General features: G+C 33.3%; 1 protein-coding gene across 6 annotated transcripts in view; it reads left to right on the forward strand.

Annotated features, from left to right (window-relative positions):
- SNX13 (sorting nexin 13) overlaps nucleotides 1-20550 on the forward strand; it is a gene marked incomplete at both ends in the record, with an annotated part of 140152 nt that overhangs the window by 67683 nt on the left and 51919 nt on the right. For all 6 annotated transcript variants that reach the window (XM_079711700.1, XM_079711703.1, XM_079711705.1 and 3 more), the window contains 7 exons: nucleotides 2653-2736; nucleotides 6278-6416; nucleotides 6819-6907; nucleotides 10426-10525; nucleotides 11405-11598; nucleotides 17392-17496; nucleotides 18109-18241. In XM_079711700.1, the coding sequence (XP_079567826.1) occupies nucleotides 2653-2736; nucleotides 6278-6416; nucleotides 6819-6907; nucleotides 10426-10525; nucleotides 11405-11598; nucleotides 17392-17496; nucleotides 18109-18241 (844 nt within the window). The remainder of the gene's footprint in view (nucleotides 1-2652; nucleotides 2737-6277; nucleotides 6417-6818; nucleotides 6908-10425; nucleotides 10526-11404; nucleotides 11599-17391; nucleotides 17497-18108; nucleotides 18242-20550) is intronic.

The raw sequence follows: 20550 nt of genomic DNA on the forward strand, positions 1-20550 counted from the left end.
AACTACATTGGCTTCTCCAGAAGTGCCATTTCTCCCCACAATAGGACTGTCTCATACTCTTTTTCATCTGCTTAGAATGATTCTCCTTCTTCTCTTGGCTAAATTGTATTTGTCCCACATATCTCACTTCCTCAGAAAGGCCTCCAGGTCTAAAAGCCCCCTCATAATTCCCTATTAGTGTAGGTAAGTACTGTTTTCCTTCATAACATTTACCATATTTTAAAATGATAGTTTGGTTGTTGGATTTACCTGCTTGATGCCTCTTTTCTCCAGTAGAATCCTAAGTCCTATAAACACAGGGACCATATTTTGTATTTATCATGATTATGTACTTAGTGGTTATCACAGTACCTGCCACATAGCACATACCCAATCAGAGAACTGGGTTTAATGCAAAAGGAAACCTGTTTGTCCTTCTTGCTGGATGTGGTGGACATGCTGTTGCTGCTCCTTAAAGATTAAATTGACTTTTAAGAGACAGGAATGAAGATGAGTCTTGTTACATGGGGTTATAGTTTAAAATAAGTAGGACTGTTTAAAGAGCAAATATGTTTTGCCATAGATTGTTCTTTTAGACCAATATTTTATTTATTTTTGCTTGAGTCTTTATCAGTTTTCTTTTGTTGATAATTAAATCTAGGTTTTCCCAAAAGACATTTTGTTCAGATTAAATAACAGTTTAGAGAGTTCTTAGTTCTTTCCTTTATATGGATCCTTTGTATGGATTGTACAGATCACAGTATTTGACTGAGATAATTGCTGTTTAATTGCTTCTCCTTTCTTCCATTACCATGTTTTATTGATTTAGAGATTCATGGCCTCAATGACTCTTATCTTTTGAGCCTTCATATTTGGCAGCTGGTGCTTGTCTTAAAGTATATGAAAATTATCTGGAAATTGCTACATATTTTGGAATATTTAGAGCTCTCACTAGAACCTGTAGAGGAATTGTTGAGTCATATGATTACATCTTGACTAACCAAACCCTTTCATGAGGCAGATTAGGAGATCAGCGTAGTTTTCTGAGACATATTGACTGTTTGCATTAACTAAGAAGAAGCACTAGATTTATTCAGAAATTTTGTCCACATGTTTTTTTCTCTCACTTTGAAAAGAAAGTTTCAAAAAATACTTTTTTGTTTGTGAATTTTCTCCTTACAAAGTACATTTTAAAATGTGAGCTCCTGTGGTCAGATACATAATTTGAAGGAAGGGATTCTATAAATAAATATAATTTTTAAGAAGTTAGAGTTAAAGCTAACCTTGAAAGAATAAGCATTTTCTTCTACTTTGAGACTGTACGATGTCTCAGAAGAGATTTCAGAAAGTTACTGGAGCCTCCATTAGTGCTTTTTGGAAATACGAATTCATCGTGGGGGAAAAGTTGTCAAAAGACTTGTACAACTTACAAAAGTAGAATTTAAATAATGTATTTCTCTAAAGGAAAATAAAGTGAAGGCTACCTTCTATGAACTTACACCAGAAAATGGCACAAATAAATTAGAGATCTGGAAAGGAATAAATAAATAAATTGGTCCTTTACTTAGAAAAGTGAAACATCCTGTTAAACTTGTAGCTATTTAGCCTCTCCAATATTCATAAGAAATGATATTTCATAAATTTAGATTTCACAGGCATAAAGGACTGAAGAGTAATAACAGGTAAAAATATTGTCTTAGTAGAATCAGCACTAAATTCTTAGTTTCTTCATTTCCATCATTTAAGATTTATCAAATTCCAGCCATGTTTAAGACAATGACCTTGAGAAGAAGAGGCTAAATATTTTTGAAGATAGATAAATCAATAGATTAACTAATCTCACTCATATACAAAAAGTTCCTGAAGAGCTGTAGTGTATTAGAGAAGTAGAAGACACAAAATTACATAGAGAATGATGTGTGATAAATGGCTTAAATACAGGGCATTAGTGTATTTTAAACATATAAGTGAAAAAGTGTTCAGCTGGAATGATCAGGGTTTATTTAATTGGAAAATTAATTCTGTATTCAGTCCTTGAAGAGAGGCAGAATCTTAATATGTAGGAGCATAAACAGCTGCAAAAATGGGAAGGTATAGTCTAAAGAATGTTGAGTAATTGTTTTAACATATGTTATTTTATTTTTATTATCTTCAGTTAGGTAAATTTCAAACTCAGACAGGTATAGAGAATAATACAATAGACATTTATGTACCAACAACCCAGATTTAACCACTGTTAATATTTTGCTGTAGTTGCTCTGTCCCTCCCTTGAAGGCAATCACTATTCTAAGATTGGTACCTTTTCCTTTTCTTTTTTGTTTTTATACTTCTAATGTAGATGTAGGAATCCATAAACACTTAAAGTGCCATGTTTTGCCTTTTAAAAATGAGTATAAGTGCTAACATATTAGAAGTATCCTTTTGCTTTTTTTCACTCAACTCTACTTATCATTGTGGCCATGTATCCAAGTTGATATAGGTGGCTTCATCTCATTTAACTGAGGTATACTAGCTCATCTTTTTGTAAAATCATGTCATTTATCAAGTTTTACTTTTATGTGTACCTTACCTTTCTTAAGTAACAGCATTGTGTTAGGAAATTTACATTGTGCTATTGATTTGAGAAGTATATTAGATTAAGTTTGTTTCTGTGTTTTAAAATTTTTATCCAGGAAATCCTTGCACGAGGAATTCTTCTTCCATTAATAAATCAACTCAGTGATCCTGATTATATTAATCAATATATCATATGGATGGTATGTACTTTGTAAAATTACAACTTACAGTTTTTTAAAATGTACAAATATGATTTGGAGGTCAGGATGATTAAGCAATAATTTATTCAAGAAGTTAAGTAAAAATACATCTAAAGATAATCTTTATATTTTCAGTATTTCTATTTGCTTATGTGTTGAATGTACTAGCCAAATTCTCTGTAAGAAAGTTTGTTGATAAGGTAATCTTCCTTACAATTTTGGTGCTGTTTCTACTTATTTAAATTTAAAAAAGGATATTTATTGTCTGTGTGTATAGATGATGAGTATTTTTAAAAACTGCTATTTGATTTTAAATACAACTGTGTTCTGAACTACTTAAATAGTATGTACTTTACATTTTATTCTAAATTTGTTTCTGTAAGTTGCTGAGTATGTCTATAAGATAACTCAGTTTTGTTATTCGTCAGATATATCAAAGGGTTAGTGGTTATTAAGTTTACTAGCTCTGATTTTTTTTTCTGGTTATATATGCTTTCCTCAATAAATTCATGGCTGAGGAAGAGTGTAAATGGGCTATTACTGGGAATACTTTGATAGATACTTCTAGGTCTTCGATTCATTTTTTTGAATCTGAAATTTCTTCCCCACAGTATCTTCTGTTAACTCAGTCTAGCTTTCCTAGGAAGGAGCTACTTGATTGTTCTTTGTTTAACCATATCCATTATCAGACTTGCAATTTTTTATTGTTGTTCCTGTTGCAGTGTTTGTCTCTCCCATCAGATGGTGGGTTACCTGCAGGCAGAAATTATCTTACTATCTTTGTGTTCCTAGAGCTTTTCATGGAGGTCACAGAACTTGATTTTTCGTTTCCTTTGTCAGCTTCTGCAGAGTCCTGCTAGGCTCTACTAAGAGCTTTAAAAATATGCATATCCACTTAATTAAAATTTTTAAAAATACATGTCCTTTGCTTAGGAATTCTACTCCTGAAATTTATTCTAAAGTGCTAATAAGCAAGTTTGCAACAATCCAATTTAAGGCCATTAATGACAGTGTTGCTAGTAATACTAAAAAATTGAAAGGAATTTAATTGTCCCACATAGAGGGATAATTTAGGCATATTGATACAATAAAATACTGTGATGCCATTATTACGGTAGTGTATCTTTATGAATATGAAAAGATATGTATATTTTTATGTGAAAAGCATAATTAAAAATGATGTATGTGTAGATATCTTAAAAAAAAATAAATATATAAGTTAATTATATACTTATGAATGACTATGATTCTGATAAGATGTATACTGACTGAAATGTTAATAGAGAGGTAGGATCCTGAAAGTTTTAATTTTTCTCTTTTGTTTATATATTTCACTTTACTTACAAGGAGTATTGGTTAAGTAACAAAATGATTTTTTAAGAAGTAGGAAACACAGGTAAAATTTAAAAACATTTAAGTAATAAAGTAAGAGTAAATGACATTAAAAAATTTTTTTTGGTAACACAAAAATGGATATTGTATACTTACCTTAAATAATCAGGGTATACAGTACTGTATAATCTTACCTATAGTACAGAAAAGGATGCATATTTACCAGAATGTTATAGTTATCTCTCACTCATGAGGTTAGGAATTATTTTTATTCCTATTTATATTTTTCTTTAGTTTTCAATTTTTCTTTTGCTAAGCTTATATTAAGTATATAATTAGTTATATGAGAAAAATATTTTGGGGGGACTTAACACATACTCAAAAAAGAATTCAGACCATCACATTTTTACTTGTTCTCCCCACAGTTGGGCTGGTACTTTTATTGTGTATGATGGGTGGGTCTTTTTGTTATTTAATGAACAGAATTGATCACTATTGTACTTAGCTGTAAAATATCAGAAAATATATTTAAAAGAGAAGAATATATCAATAAAGGATCTTTAGCCTACTTTGTTGTCTGGTTTGCACACTTTTGGCATTATTTGTGTGGAAAACCCTTTATGTGTGTAGGTATTATAAAGATTAAAATTGGCTCAGTTCTTACTCTTTCACCCAGTTAAATTTCATATTAATGATGTCTAATTGTATAGTTTATTTCTATTTGAAAGGAAAAGTTTAGAGCAGTGTAGTAGTAACATAAATCTTCTCTATATAAAGTGTTCATGTTACCCAACAATAGTTTAAAATTTTTAAGTCATTTCTAAAAGCAGTGTGGACGGATTTGCATTATTCATCTCGAAATATATATTTTATTTCTTTTTAAGACAAACTAGTTAGTATTAAGTCCTATCTCTGACTGTGGAATAGAATACCTAATTGGTTCGTATTGTTATCCCCCCCCAGAGCAGATAAGTGAACAGCTACTGACTTGTTTCTTAATGTATTCTAAGAAAAATCGGGTCTTTAAAAACCTACTTCTTGGGCTTCCCTGGTGGCGCGGTGGTTGAGGGTCCGCCTGCCAATGCGGGGGACACGGGTTCATACCCTTGTTCGGGAGGATCCCACATGCCGCGGAGTGGCTGGGCCCGTGAGCCATGGCCGCTGAGCCTGTGCTCCACAGCGGGAGAGGCCACAGCAGTGAGAGGCCCGCGTACTGCAAAAAACAAAAACAAAAACAAAAACAAACCTACTTCTTGTTGTATTATTGAAGTAAAATTTATACCAAGTGAGAGAAACTGCCAAGTAGTCCTACAAAGTTGTGTTATAATTTTGTACTTCCACTCGCACTGTTTGAGAGTTTGGTCTCTCCACATTCTGATAGACATTTGGCATTGTCATTTTGTTATGGTTAACTTGCACATCCTTGATGACTAATGATTTTGAGCATTTTTTCATGTGCTTTTTGGCCTTTTTTTTTTTCCATAGCTCTGGACTTACACAATCCCCAGTGCTTTGACTCCTTGTTTCGAATGGACAGTATTCCCAAGTTGGCTAACTTTTCATAGCTCCCCTTACTGTTTCACTTAGCTTTTGTTGGCAGTCATAGTCATTCGTTCCTTCACAACATCCTCAACTACCTTCCTCTCTCTCTCACTTTATTATTTGCTTGGTGAAACCACACTCTGGTTAAATCCAACTTAACCTTCTACTCCATTCCTATTCTTAAATAGCAAGTGGCTGGAGAAAAAAGATGAAATAACAGTTATTTATGTCATTACAGTGATTCTGTTAAATTTATGTCAGAGAATGCCACTCTTCTGTTTAAAACTCTCCAGTAACTATTTATTCCATTCAGAGTGAAAGCCAAAATATTTACTAAACCCTACCATATTTGCCCTCCATTACCACTGATCTCCATTACTCTTCTACACTTCTTTAGTTTAGCTCTAGCCATCATGGCTTCCTTGCTATTATCAGACATTCTGAACATGCTCTTTACTTTGTAGTGTGCTATATATCTTATTTACTTTGTTAATAGTCTGTGACGCACAAGAATTTAAGTACCAAGAGTACAGAGATTTTCATTTTGTTTTGTTATAAACAGTGGGGATATAGAGGAAAGTTGTGCCTGGCTCATGGTAGGCACTCAAGATTCTGTTTTCACTTAAGCGAGTCTCCCTCCCATCTGTATTTTAAACTTTATTTTCAGATCCGTGATTCTAACTGCAACTATGAGGCCTTTATGAACATTATTAAATTGAGTGACAATATTGGAGAGCTAGAAGCAGTCCGAGATAAAGCAGCAGAAGAATTACAATATCTTCGATCTCTAGATACAGCTGGTGATGGTAAGTATTGATAATTTATTTAAGCATAAGAATGTTTTCTTTAATGATTACTGTGTCTTCAAACAAAACTTTACTTTACCTAAATGTCATTTTATGCTATTAGTTGTTTTCACCTTAAGTAAATCTGACTTTTATTATGCTAATATATGCTGAGACTAAAGCACAATAATTTTCTGAATATGAGACTCTTATTATTGCAGTTATCTCTGAAGTAAAGATAATTGGCATGGTTTAATTTTAATTAAATAATTTCACTGTAAAATTTCCAGTTATTTCTTTTATTAAATAAAATAATTGCGCTATTCATTGGTTATTATGTTAAATTATAGTAAGTGTATGTTTAAAGTATTTCACAAGTAACACTGCCACTTTCTACCTCATAATCAATTTGTTTGTTTTTAGATATCAACACCATCAAAAATCAAATAAATAGCTTATTATTTGTAAAGAAAGTATGTGACTCAAGAATACAACGGTTGCAGTCAGGCAAGGTAAGTAAAGTACTTTTGAATTAATATTTAGTTATAAATACTTCATATTCATTAAAACATCTAGCAAATGACAAAAGGTAGAATATTAACCAGTGTAGCACTCTACAAAAGAACTAAGAATTTAGAAAAAAGTTTATCTTACACAATGTAGTGTAAGTGTTTGTTAAAACAAGCTGCATGAAAAATACTGAAGTAATTAAAGCTTTTATTTCTTGATTTTTATATATATATTTATATATTTATCTACTCATGTATTATTTATTCAAAATTCAACATTTATTATATTTTGTACACTGGGCACCTTTTTTTAGATGGACCTAACGGACAGAAATCTCTCTCATGGAGCTTACATTTCCATAACATCTTACAGAAAAACCCGAACAAAGTTTTTGGCCAACCCAGTAGTTGCAGAATCAGAAAATTAACCAATATATAAATTGATGTATTATGTAAAAAATGTAAAAAATAAGTAAATGTGAAAAAAATAAGTAAAGCAAAGTAGGGTGATAGAGAATGTCTGGGAGTGTTTTAGATATATGCTGAGAGATTTGGTGACATTTGAGCAAAGAGAGATGTGAATAAGGAGAGGGTCCTGTGAATTTTTTTTTTTTTTTTAAAGGAATCTTGCAGGCAAGGGTGAGAGCATGCAAAGGCCCTGGAATAGGAAAGTGCCTGGTGAGTTAGAGGAGGTCATTGTGTCTGGTATGGAATGCATGAAAGGGATTGTAGTAGGAATGAAATTAGAGAGGAACCTTGGGGGTTACTGCCATAGTAAGATTTTTTAAAATTCTAATTGTGATAGGAATCCATTGGAGATTTGCCCTGGCAAGTGACATGATGTGACTTATGAGTTAAAATGATTACTTGGACTCTTTGTGATGAATAGATTGTGGTGGAGTGGTGGGGACAAGAATGGAAACAGATCACTTACAAGACTGTTGCATTAGTTCAGTAAGAGATGTCTGTGGAGGTTCGTGCGAGAAGTAATTAGAGACTAGATATAGTGCTAACAGGATTTGCTAATGGATTAAATACAGGGTGAGAGAGGAAAAAAGGACTCAAGGATGATTCCAGAGTTTTTTGGCCTGAGCAGCTGTATGAATAGTGTTGTTTACTAAAATGGATACAGCTGAGGGAGGAGGAAGTCTGGAAGAGAGAATCAAGTTTTGAATGTTTTAGTTTGAGATCCCGGTTTGACATTCAAGTAGACATGCTAATTCGTAAACTCGAGTTAAAGGGAATGTTTAGTGATGGAACAAACTTTGAGAATCCTCAGGATTATCAGATGTTTATTTAAAGTTAAGAGACTGGATGAGGTTACCTAAAAGAATGAGTTTAAGTAAGAAGATATCAAGGACTTAGTCCTGAGGCCCTGCAGTTACTTAGTGTTGAAGACAAAGTGAAAGATCTAGCCAAAGAAACAAGAGTGACTGGTGAGATTGAAGGAAAACCTGAGAGTGTGATATCCTAGAAGCCAAGTGTAGAAAATGTTTAAAGAAGTGAGAGATCAGGTGTATCAAAGGCGACTAATAAGTTGAGTAAGATGAAGATTTAGAATTGACTATTGGGTTTGCTAGCAGGGGGATTATTGGTGATCTGATGATAGCATTTTGGTCGAATAGTGGAGAGAAACCCTGACTGGAGTCAGTCCAGGAGAAAATGGGAAGAGGTGAATTAGAAACTGTGATTATAGGTAACTGTTTGGAAGAGTTTCATTGTAAAGGAGAAGCAGAGATTTGGGACTTTAAAATGTTAAAAAAAACATTTTTTACTACCTTTAGTTTTTAGTGTAGTCACCTTTTTCATTGGAAATTTATTTGTGACTCTCTGGTCTTGTAATTTTGCAGTGTACTTAAATTCCTTAAGGAATGGAAGACTTACTTTTAAAAATCTTGAGTTTAGTTTGCTAGTTTAATTATAACTTACATTACTTGAGGCCCACGTTTGTCATTTATATGTGTGTGCGGGTGTATGTCTGTCTGTCTTTGTTTCAGTTAATTATATTTTAAAGTGAGTTTATACATGCATGTAAATTCAGAATAGAAGAATAATATGGTTTCACTTGTTCTTACTGTTTCTTTATCTAGTTACCTTACCTAGATCTTAAGAGTTAATGATCCATACGCATCATTATTTAAAGTCTGTTTGCCTAAACACTTTCCGATATTGAATCCTTTTGAAATTTTGAAACCTTGTTTGGAAGCTTGTCAATTCTATTTTGAATATCAGGCTTTACCTTTTTTAATAGCTCAAGTCATACAGTGTTTTCCTTTGGAAGAAAACTCACACTCTTCACAGAGATGTAGTTTTTTAACCATGCTACTTATCTTAAAGTCTTAGGAGGTGCTTTATTCTTTTTATCAGAAATAAAGTGATAGTGAATACTCTTTTCCATTCCCTATCTATAGAGGTGCTGCTGGACAGGAAAAAGAGGTGATAAAATCTGAGGAAGGAAGACTTAGGAGAAATCATGTGCTGGGACTAGATTGCTTTACCCCAGACATTTTAAGTTGGTAATCTGTTATTATTAAGTACTTATATGAAGGAGAGATACTAATTACAGAGAAAGCTTTTTTCTCCTTTTTTCAAATCATCTTCCTTTTCCTATGCCTAATTTAGTATCTGCCCCTGAATAAGGCAGCCTATCTAACTTTCAGAAAACCTGTGTATCTTTTTTTAAAAATAGAGGATTGTGAGATACGGATTTGGGAACGCAGAGAAGCTGGTGAAAATCATTCCCAGAAACACTATGGCTTTTTGTGGAAGGGGCAGCAGGTTTTGAGGACACTGACTCATTCTAACCAGCTTTGTGACCCCAGGCAACATTTCCGATCCTCAACTTTCTTATCTGTTGAGTGGGATTGGTAATATTTATCCAATAGGATTGCTGTGGAGATTAATGAAATAACGTGTATAATGCACTGAGCACAATGCTGGACATGTAGATTCTCTAAATTTGAACCTGTTAAAAAATTTTTTTTCACCCTATGTAGGTAGTTACCTACTCTCTTGCTTTGAAGTATATGTAATTTACTATTTAGGTAGACTGAAAAGAAATACATTTTCTATAAAGATTATAGAATTTTTACTCCGTTAGGAGCAGATTAACTCGGGAATATTTTCTTTTTTCCCAGTAGATAGACTTCAATCTGTACTTGAAAATGTTGGGATTTGTTTATTCTTGAACATATTAAGGGGATCTATATATCCCTTTTAGCCCCTAAAATGTTCATTTTTGTTTGGAGTATATAGAGATAGAGAATCCATGAGAATAGATTTATTTTTTTATTAGAAGAAATGAGTGCCTATCATACTTTTAATGTATATTTACTAAGCAGCTCTTAAAATAACTCCAGGAAATTCAGTGAGCTGATACATTTTATTGGGCACCCACATGTACAAGAAGAGAAACCTTTATTTTTATTCCATTTTAACTTAAATTTTTACATCTGTGTAAAGATCTTTAACCTAGTGAATGAATAGATGAAATATTAATTTACATTAACTTTTATTTGTAGGAAATAAATACTGTGAAACTGGCAGCAAACTTTGGGAAACTTTGCACAGTCCCCCTGGACAGCATTCTTGTAGACAATGTTGCACTACAATTTTTTATGGGTAGGTAAATCCATTTTATAAAAATAATATGACCCTTGGAATTTTTAATAATTGTAAATATTGTTAGATTTTAAATACCTGATATTAGGTGTGGCATATATATCTCTCTTCCACCCCTCATTCTCTGAAATATTCCCTTTTCTTCGGAAACCAGAGATTTATTTTGTTGTCGAGGAAATAAATGCTTATTTTAACTCCAATGTGCATTTGCTAATCTGCTTTTAAATAAACCCCAGGAGATTCTACTATGAATTTCAATTTAAGTTATTTGAGAAAGAGTACTTTATCAGGAATACTTGGTGTGTATAACCTGTGTATATCATTTTGATGCATGAATGGGGGAGGACTTTGTTTTTATGCCATTTTAATATATAAATATTTATTAATTTTATTAATATTATATCAAAATTGCTTTTATCTGGGGGACATTTCCAGCAAAACTCCCTAATTCTTCATTTTCATGATCAAAAACAAATGCATGGCTTATTGAAGAGCCCAAACCTTATTTTTAATATTTATGATAATAGTAATACTATGATTAATAATCTTTGTTGAGAATGGAAGCTGAATGTTGGTGAAGTAGTTTATTTCTGATGAAGCCTTCACTGGCAGTTTTATCCCCTAGAGATATTTTAGTGAAAAATCAGATTTTTTTTTTTTAAATATGTGCTTCCATTTGTTTTTTCTGCATAACTGGTCTTCTCAGCCTAACCAGTTTATGATATAACTATTTTTTTAACCTCAAGCATTTGCTAAATATGTTCAAAATGTAGAGTTTTAAGTATTTGAAACTTTAATCCTTCTAACTTGTCATACAGCTGTATGCACCCAAAAATGTGTGACTTTAATATCTATGTTGTTACGGATTTTGTTTGGTAGATTACATGCAGCAAACTGGAGGTCAGGCACATCTCTTCTTCTGGATGACAGTGGAAGGATACCGGGTTACAGCCCAACAACAGCTAGAAGTTTTATCAAGTCGTCAGAAAGATGGAAAACATCAAACCAACCAAACCAAAGGTCTTTTAAGAGCAGCTGCTGTTGGAATTTATGAACAGTATTTATCAGAAAAGGTGAGAATATATTTTGATTACTGTTTTCTTATCTTCTCTGGCAGTATCATTAATAATGACTGTTGTAGTACTTGTAAATATCCATTATTCATGCTGCTATGCACAACTGCCTTACAGTGCCTTATTTAATCCTGATAATAGTATTATTGTGTATTATCCTCGTTTTATAGGTGAAGAAACTGATTCAGTTAGAAAATTGAATTAACTTGTCCAGGGTCATGCAGATATAAAGTGACAGTTAAAATTCAAGGTCACACACACTGTAGATAATAGGTAGAAAGTAAAAGGATGGAAAAAGGTAAACAATGCAAATAGTAACTAAAATAGAGCTGGAGTGTCTATACCAATATTAGTAATAGATTTTAAGACAAAAAATTGTTACTAGCGAAACGAACATTTTATAATTCTAAAAGGGTCAGTTGATGAGGATGATAAAACAACAAAGCCCCCACATAAATGAAGCACAGACTGACAGAATTGAGGGAGAAGTAGACAATTCAGCAATAATAGTTGGAGACTTCAATACTCACTCTCAAAAACGGATAAAACAATTAGATAGAAAATGATCAAGGATATACAAGAATTGAACAGCCCTATAAACCCGTTAGACCTCTCCACATTCTCAGTGGCTTAACTCAACAAAGGTTTATTTCTCTCTCATGCCATAGTCCAACGAAAGTCAGTGAGGCAGGGTGAGGAGTGGAGAGCGAGAAGCAGTGAATAATAGGGTGACCCAGGCTTCCAGACTCCTTTATTCTTAAAGTACATTTACTTTAAAGTGACTTCTGGCGCTTCCCTGGTGGCGCAGTGGTTAAGAATCCTCCTGCCAATGCAGGGGCCACGGGTTCGAGCCCTGGTCCAGGATGATCCCACACACCTCGAAGCAACCAAGCCCGTGCGCAACAACTACTGAGCCTGAGCTCTAGAGCCCGCGAGCCACAACTACTGAAGCCCGCGCGCCTAGAGCCCCTGCTCCGCGACAAGAGAAGCCACCGCAATGAGAAGCCCGCGTACCACAAAGAAGAGTATCCCCCACTCGCCACAACTAGAGAAAGCCCACATGCAGCAACGAAGACCCAACACAGCCAAAAAGAAAAAAAAGAGAAAACACGGTACATCAAAATTTATGGGATGCAATTAAAGAAGTGCTTACAGGGAAATGTGTAGCCTTAAATGCCTAATTAGAAAGAAGAAAGATCTCAAATCAACAATCTACGTTTTCACCTTAAAAATCTAGAAAAAGAAAAGCAAGACAAACCCAAGCAAACAGAAGGAAGGAAATAGTAAAGATCAAAATGGAAATCAGTGAAATAGAAAACAGAAAAACAATAGTGAAAATTCGGTACAACCAAAAGTTGGGAAAAGAGCAACAAAACTGACAAACCTTTAGCTAGATTGGCCCAGAAAAAAGATACAGATCACCAAAATCATGAATGAAAGAGGAGGCATCACTGCCAACTGTACAGAAATTAAAGGGCCTATAAGGAAATATTACAAACAACTTTATGACAACAAATTTGACAATTTAGATGAAATGGACAAATTCCTGGGGAGACACTAATTGCCAGACTGACTTAAGAAGAAACAGAAAATATAGTAAATAAATTTAGTTAATAATTAAAAATCGTCTTTCAAAGAAAAGCCCAGGCCTAGCTGGTTTCACTAGGTATGAATTCTGTCATACATTTCAAGAAGAAATAATACCAATACTTCACAAACTCTTCCAGAATATAGAGAAAAAAGAAACATTTCCCAACTCATTTTATGAGTTGTGTCATTCTCATATCAAAATCAGACAAAGACATCATTTAGAAAACTACAGACTAATATCCCTCATGAATATGGACACAAAAATCCTCAAGATTCAAGGTTACTCACACTCCAGTACTTTTAGTGGCTATGCTATAATACCTTTTAATTTATACTTAACACAAAAATTGTATTTGAATTTTAAGTATGAATGTTACTTGGAAACTGCTTATTTGTACATTTGCTTACATTTTTGCCTTATGAAATATACCCTACTTAAAAGAGTACACAGTTTTAAGAATAATAGTATAGCAAACACCTTTATACCCCATCCAGCTTTAGAAATAGAACATTCATTATAAAGATCCCTATATATTCTTTACCTGTCATTACTTCCTTGCTTCCTGATGAAGCCCGTTTTCTGTAATTATTCACTTGCTTTCCCATACAATTTTATTATACCTGTATGTTCTGAACAATATTATTGCTTCAGCTTTCTGAGATTTTGACATTACCAAAATGTCAGGAGATAACTTTAGACATTTGCCTTCCAGATGGCTATCATTGTTGCCAGTCATAGTAAAGATGCCAATGGTGGCCTGCAGTAAATCATATTTTCAAAGAATGGGACAAGAATAATGTCCTCTCCTTTGAAAATGCATCAAGAATGAGTATGGTGAAATAAATTAAAGTAAACAAATTTATATGCTTTCTCTAAAACTATTGAATGATTTTTGAAGGGACTAAAATAAACCTTGAAATGGATGGACTAAACTGAGTTTTTTATGTGTAGGCTGTGACAGAAACTCATATAATGAAAAAAATGACTCACTTTTTGGAACTAAGGCTATTGAGAACTCAAATATCACCAGAAGGGAACAGCTAGTTTAAAGAGGATTTTCTCACTGTCTTTACTAAAACTATAATTTATTTGGAATGCACCTTTACCACGTTTAAATGATATGTGTGTTTTAAAACCATTTTCCTTGAAAAGGAGAGGTTTAACTTATGACAATCATTATGCTTCGAAGTACTTAAAAATGGGCATTTTAAACATGGGTAGCCTGTATGATGAATTCATAGATGCAAAGGACCTGATAGACAAACAGCTGGTCTATGAAACAAACCTGGAGATACAAATCCCTACAGGTCTAAAAACCTGCTGTTTTTAGTGAGTAAAATCCCATATTCTTTGCCTAAATGATTTTATTGAAGGGATATTTAACTTGATGTCATGACATTGCACTGGTTAGAGAAATAAGTGGGATATGCAGGCTTAAGAGCAGAGCTGAAAGTCATAGTGAATTTTATTTTACAATTGATTATACTTAGTTATACCACTGCATAAAATAATATCCTGAAGGCTGCAGGCAGATCAGAGAAGTTATCGTTTAAAAGGGCAACACAAAAATACCCTACAAGATCATGGAATAAAAAGAAAAGTAATTGATTACTTTTTATTAAATATAGATATAGTTATTGAATTAGTCCTATTATATGTATAATCTTTTAAAAAGTCTTACATTTTTATATTTTAAGAATATACAATATAGCACCTACAATATTTAAATTTAAAAGTAAAAAGTTTAAAATATGTTAAAATAAGTTGCTGTATCAGAGTACAGAAACATTAAGTATATTGTTTAATATTCTCAAACATTTTTTTGATTAGTCCAATTAATTACTAATTGCCACTGTTAACTAGTCCTTTTGTTTAAATAACTACATTTGTGAAACAGAAAAGAATACAGATTAATAGATAATTTTGGAAAAACACCCACTTCTGTATTTTTATGTTAAAGAAGTAACACGGGCTTCCCTGGTGGCGCAGTGGTTGAGAGTCCGCCTGCCGATGCAGGGGACACGGGTTTGTGCCCCGGTCTGGGAAGATCCCACATGCCACGTAGCGGCTGGGCCCGTGAGCCATGGCCGCTGAGCCTGCGCGTCCGGAGCCTGTGCTCCGCAGCGGGAGAGGCCACAACAGTGAGAGGCCCGCATACTGCAAAAAAAAAAAAAAAAAAGTAACAGATATGTATAAATATTTCTTCCATATTACTTTTTTTGAAAGGTGGGCTCTCTGAAAGTTTTGGTCACCCTCTTCCAAGGGTGAGGCTTAATCCAATTCTATATTCCTGAGATTATGGAAAAAATTAAACTAGATAAATAGATAATATTATTTTCAAATTTTTCTCTTATTTCCTAGAAACTGAGTTTTACTGAGCTTAGAGGGCAAGTGAAAGGATAAAACTAACTTAAATCTTGTTCCTCTCTGATCTTTGTCACGTAGTTGAAGTTGTTTAGTTCTCCTGTTCTTAGTTCGGGGGAAACAAAAAAACACCACACTCGTACACAAACAAATAGTAGGTAAGTATCCTTCTCTTCCTCCTCCAAAAAAAACCTCACACAAACCAAAAAACAACCACCACACAACCTACTTGGGTTTACTACCAGGAGTGTTGAATTAACAAGGGAGCATTAGAAGTTGTGTAGCCGTTTGCCTCCTGTTTACTTACTTGAAAGAAAACTAAAAAAAAAAATTTTGTTCGAGTGTAGTTGATATACAGTGTTGTGTTAATTTCTGCTATACAGCAAAGTGATTCAGTTATACATATACATGCACATTCTTTTTTATATTCTTTTCCATTATGGTTTAGCACAGGATATTGAATATGGTTCCCTGTGCTATACAGTAGGACCTTGTTGTTTATCATTCTATATATAATAGCTTGCATCTGCTAATGCCAAACTTCCAATCCATCCCTCCCCCACCCCCCCCTCCCCTTTGGCAATCACAAGTCTGTTCACTATGTCTGTGAGTCTGTTTCTGTTTTGTTGATAAGCTCATTTGTGTCATATTTTAGCTTCTGCTTATAAGTAATGTCATATGGTATTTGTCTTTCTCTTTCTGACTTAACTTCACTTAGTATGATAATCTCTAGATTTATCCACATGCTGCAAATGGCATATTTCATTCTTTTTTGTGGCCAAGTAGTATTCCATTGTATATATTTATCACATCTTTATCAATTCATCTGTTGTTGGACATTGAGGTTGTTTCCATGTCTTGGCTATTGTGAATAGTGCTGCTTTGAACATGGGGTGCATGTATCTTTTAAAATTATAGTTTTGTCTGGGTATATGCCCAGGTTACTTACTTACTTTTACTTTTTCTTCTTTTCTTGATATATCTTCTTTTCTGTTCCTTAGATAGTCTATTAGTGTAGAGAAATTACTTGAACAATGCATTCTTTTGGTACTTTCTCTAAAAGTTACCATCCTTGTTGCTCATTTATTCTCTAGAGCCTTCAGAACTAAAAATACAGAAGTTGACATGACAAAGATGACCATATTTCTAGCTTCTCAGCGTTATTTTCTTTCAGTAATTAAATTTTTCACATTGAACTTGATATTTTATATTTCTGTGTAGTATCTGTCACATTATGCACCTTGAGATGGAAATTGTTGGAACAAATTAACTTTTCAGATTTTTTCCATCCTGTGTCACGCTGGAACTTTGCTGCAGTATTATAAAACCAAGTTAAGATAAGCATAGTCTCTTTTAAGTGCCATTCAAAAGGATTGTTTCTAACGTTAAATGATAAATGACAAATGGATTATTCTTTTGGTATTTTATTAAATACACATCTAGGACTACTGAGTGCTCAACACTAACTCCTAATGACAGAGTTTCCTATGTGCTAGACACATATGCCTTACGTAAATCTCTTTTCATCCTCATAATAACCATATGTGGTATTTACCACCATTTTGCAGATTAAGTGAAGCCTAGTGAGAGGTAAGTTGCTCAGCAAAAGTCAAGATTTAAATCCATGTTTGTCGAACGGTCGACCGTGTAGTACCTGATGACAAGAAGTTTCTAGCTCTTATTTCAGCCTTTAATCATCAGGGTGTCATTTACAAACCAAGGATTTTCTTGCATTTACTTTCAATAATATGATTCTATTATTCTCCTGCTATTAAGGCTTAACTTGTATTTAGAAATTCCAAAGATCAATACTACTGTTATTTTTCTCTGTTTGTCAGGCATCTCCAAGAGTTACTGTTGATGATTATTTGGTAGCAAAATTAGCAGATACTTTGAATCATGAAGATCCAACTCCTGAAATCTTTGATGACATTCAGAGGAAGGTATTATGTACAACATTTATCATTATATCTTCCTCGAAAACAATGTATATTTCTATATGCATGTAATTTGTTTATGAAAAGTTATTGAAGCATTAAGAAAGTACAGTGGTAACTAAAAAGGTGAGTTACGGTAATAATATCAGTACTTCACAATTACAAAAAAGGTAGGCCAGTTTTTCTTTGTTTATTTAATTGACAAATGAGGAAAATCCTTAGCTGGGTTGTTTAATTTGAATCTGACTGAAGGGCCAGATATAGATTCTAGAATTTTATGAGTTGATGGTGTATAAATAACATGATTCATTTATTTGAATATGTGTTTTGAGCCTTTATGTGTACTTGTTTCTTAGAGAGTACTACTTTCTGGAACATTTTATGTAACCTGCTGTCGTGTGACTTGTGTTACAGTAGGACCTGTTTCAGTACAATTTGGGTACTGTAGGGACCAGAAAAAAATTATTGGTTGTGACATAGTCTTATTACTGACATCTTGTTAATGTGGAGCCTGTAATTCATTACAGTAAGACCTCTATCTAGCTTTCGTTGAAATATTAGTGGAAATCACTGCATTATATGTATTAATGATTGAATATCTTGATTTATTTCAATAAGGTATATGAATTGATGCTACGAGATGAAAGATTTTATCCTTCCTTCAGACAGAATGCACTTTATGTGCGCATGTTAGCTGAGCTGGATATGTTAAAAGATCCTAGTTTCAGAGGATCAGATGATGGTGATGGAGGTAAGGTGGCACACATTGTACACTTATGTGTATATGTATATTCCTGTATATATTCTGCTTACCAAAAAAAGTCCTTTCAAATAAGATAAAAAATGTTCTTGAAACCCAAATATAAATTGTAATGTATTTAAAAATTTGTAATTAAATGACAAAGTTTACTTACAATACTAAATTAAAATGTTAAAATTTAATAACAAATTTGAATGTAACTATTGAAAATAGAATTCTTAAAGAAGCATGTTTTCTTGAGTTATGTCACCCCAATGTTTTTATGGTAGTTTCCCTTTTGTTTATAAGTAATAATAGTCATGACTAGCAATAGGATTATTGAGAAGATAAATGAAATAAGTAATGATTCTGAGAATGTACCATAAACTATAAAACATAAAAATACAGTTTTTTCCCTCTTTAATTGTACCCTTTTCCAAATCCTGCACAATATAAGCTGGAAGAAGCTGTAAGAGTCATTTATTCCAATCTTTCAGTTTTTTTCTATCTACATGTTATAGTAAAGAAAGCAGACTTTAAGAGTCATAATATTTGGATTTTAATCCTTTTCTTATTGCCTGTGTGATGTTGGCCAAACAATTTCTTTAAGCTTCTTTCTCAGCTGTAAATCTGGAATAATATTCTTCTCATAATAATATCTTACCTCAGAGTTGTCATATTTTAATGGAATTCTGTATATAAAAATGAAATATAAACTAAAACGCAAATATCAGTTTTTATTAGTAGTAAATAATTTGTTATTTAAGAATAGTGGGAGAGGCAGCACTTACAGTACAGTTTGCAGATTTCAGACCTGATGACCATTTTACTTGTGATTCAATTCAGAAGTACTTATTAAACTCTAATTAAATATCTAGTATTTGAAAAACTTTCTAGAAAATAAGCAATGTAAATACAAAGTAAATGGGAAAGATTGGACTAAGAAATTATTTTTAGAGAGTGCTTTAATTATGCTCATTTACTTATGAATAGATTTTATGGACAGGACCACTTGAAGTTGGAGATATAATAGATGTATTAGATAGTGAGCACTGCTTTAAAAAATACCTCTATTATGGAAGCTTTCCAGCCTCCCCATTTTCTCTACCCATCCTCCCCACTCCCTAGTCTATATTAGTGAGATTTTACTGTTTATTAAAAAAATTTTTTTCTATATATTTTTTTAACATCTTTGTTAGAGTATAATTGCTTTACAATGGTGTGTTAATTTCTGCTTTATAACAAAGTGAATCAGCTATACATATACATATATCCCCATATCCCCTCCCTCTTGCGTCTCCCTCCCACCCTCCCTATCCCATGCCTCTAGGTGGTCACAAAGCACCAAGCTGATCTCCCTGTGCTATGTGGCTGCTTCCCACTGGCTATCTATTTTACATTTGGTAGTGTATATATGTCCATGCCACTCTCTCACTTTGTCCCAGCTTCCCTTTCCCCTTCCCAGTGTCCTCAAGTCCATTCTTTACGTCTGTGTCTTTATTCCTGTCCTGCCCCTAGTTTCTTCAGAACCTTTTTGGTTTTTTTTAGATTCCATATATGTGTTAGCATACGGTATTTGTTTTTCTCTTTCTGACTTACTTCACTCTGTATGACAGACTCTAGTCCATCCACCTCACTACAAATAACTCAATTTCGTTTCTTTTTATGGCTGAGTAATATTCCATTGTATATATGTGCCATATCTTCTTTATCCATTCATCTGTTGATGGACACTTAGGTTGCTTCCATGTCCTGGCTGTTGTAAATAGAGCTGCAATGAACATTGTGGTGCATGACTCTTTTTGAATTATGGTTTTCTCAGGGTATATGCCCAGTACTGGGATTGCTGGGTCATATGGTAGTTCTATTTTTAGTTTTTTAAGAAACCTCCATATGGTTCTCTATAGTGGCTGTATCAGTTTACATTCCCACGAACAGTGCAAGAGGGTTCCCATTTCTCCACACCCTCTCCAGCAAGATTTTACTTTTTAAATAATCTAAGAAATCTAGTTAAAGAAGTTTCCATGTCGTAATAACTTTTATATTGATTGTTGATCTAATATCTTGGTTATTTGTAAAATTGGGATAATATTTTATTAACTGGATTTGATTGCATAATTGAGGAAGTGTTTTTTTTTTTAAGAGCACTTCTGTGGGAGATGAATAGTAAAATTCAGTGTACCTCAAGTATCTTATATAGTATATCTATTTACTGTCTCTCTTGAAAAATCTTTTGCAGAGCTGCTATGAAATATGCAGTAGGAACTCTACTTCCACAAAGGACTATTTAAAATGTGTTTATTGTTTATTTTAATTTTGTC

Source organism: Hyperoodon ampullatus, assembly GCF_949752795.1.
Source record: "Hyperoodon ampullatus genome assembly, chromosome: 9".
Classification (NCBI taxonomy): Eukaryota; Metazoa; Chordata; class Mammalia; order Artiodactyla; family Ziphiidae; genus Hyperoodon; species Hyperoodon ampullatus.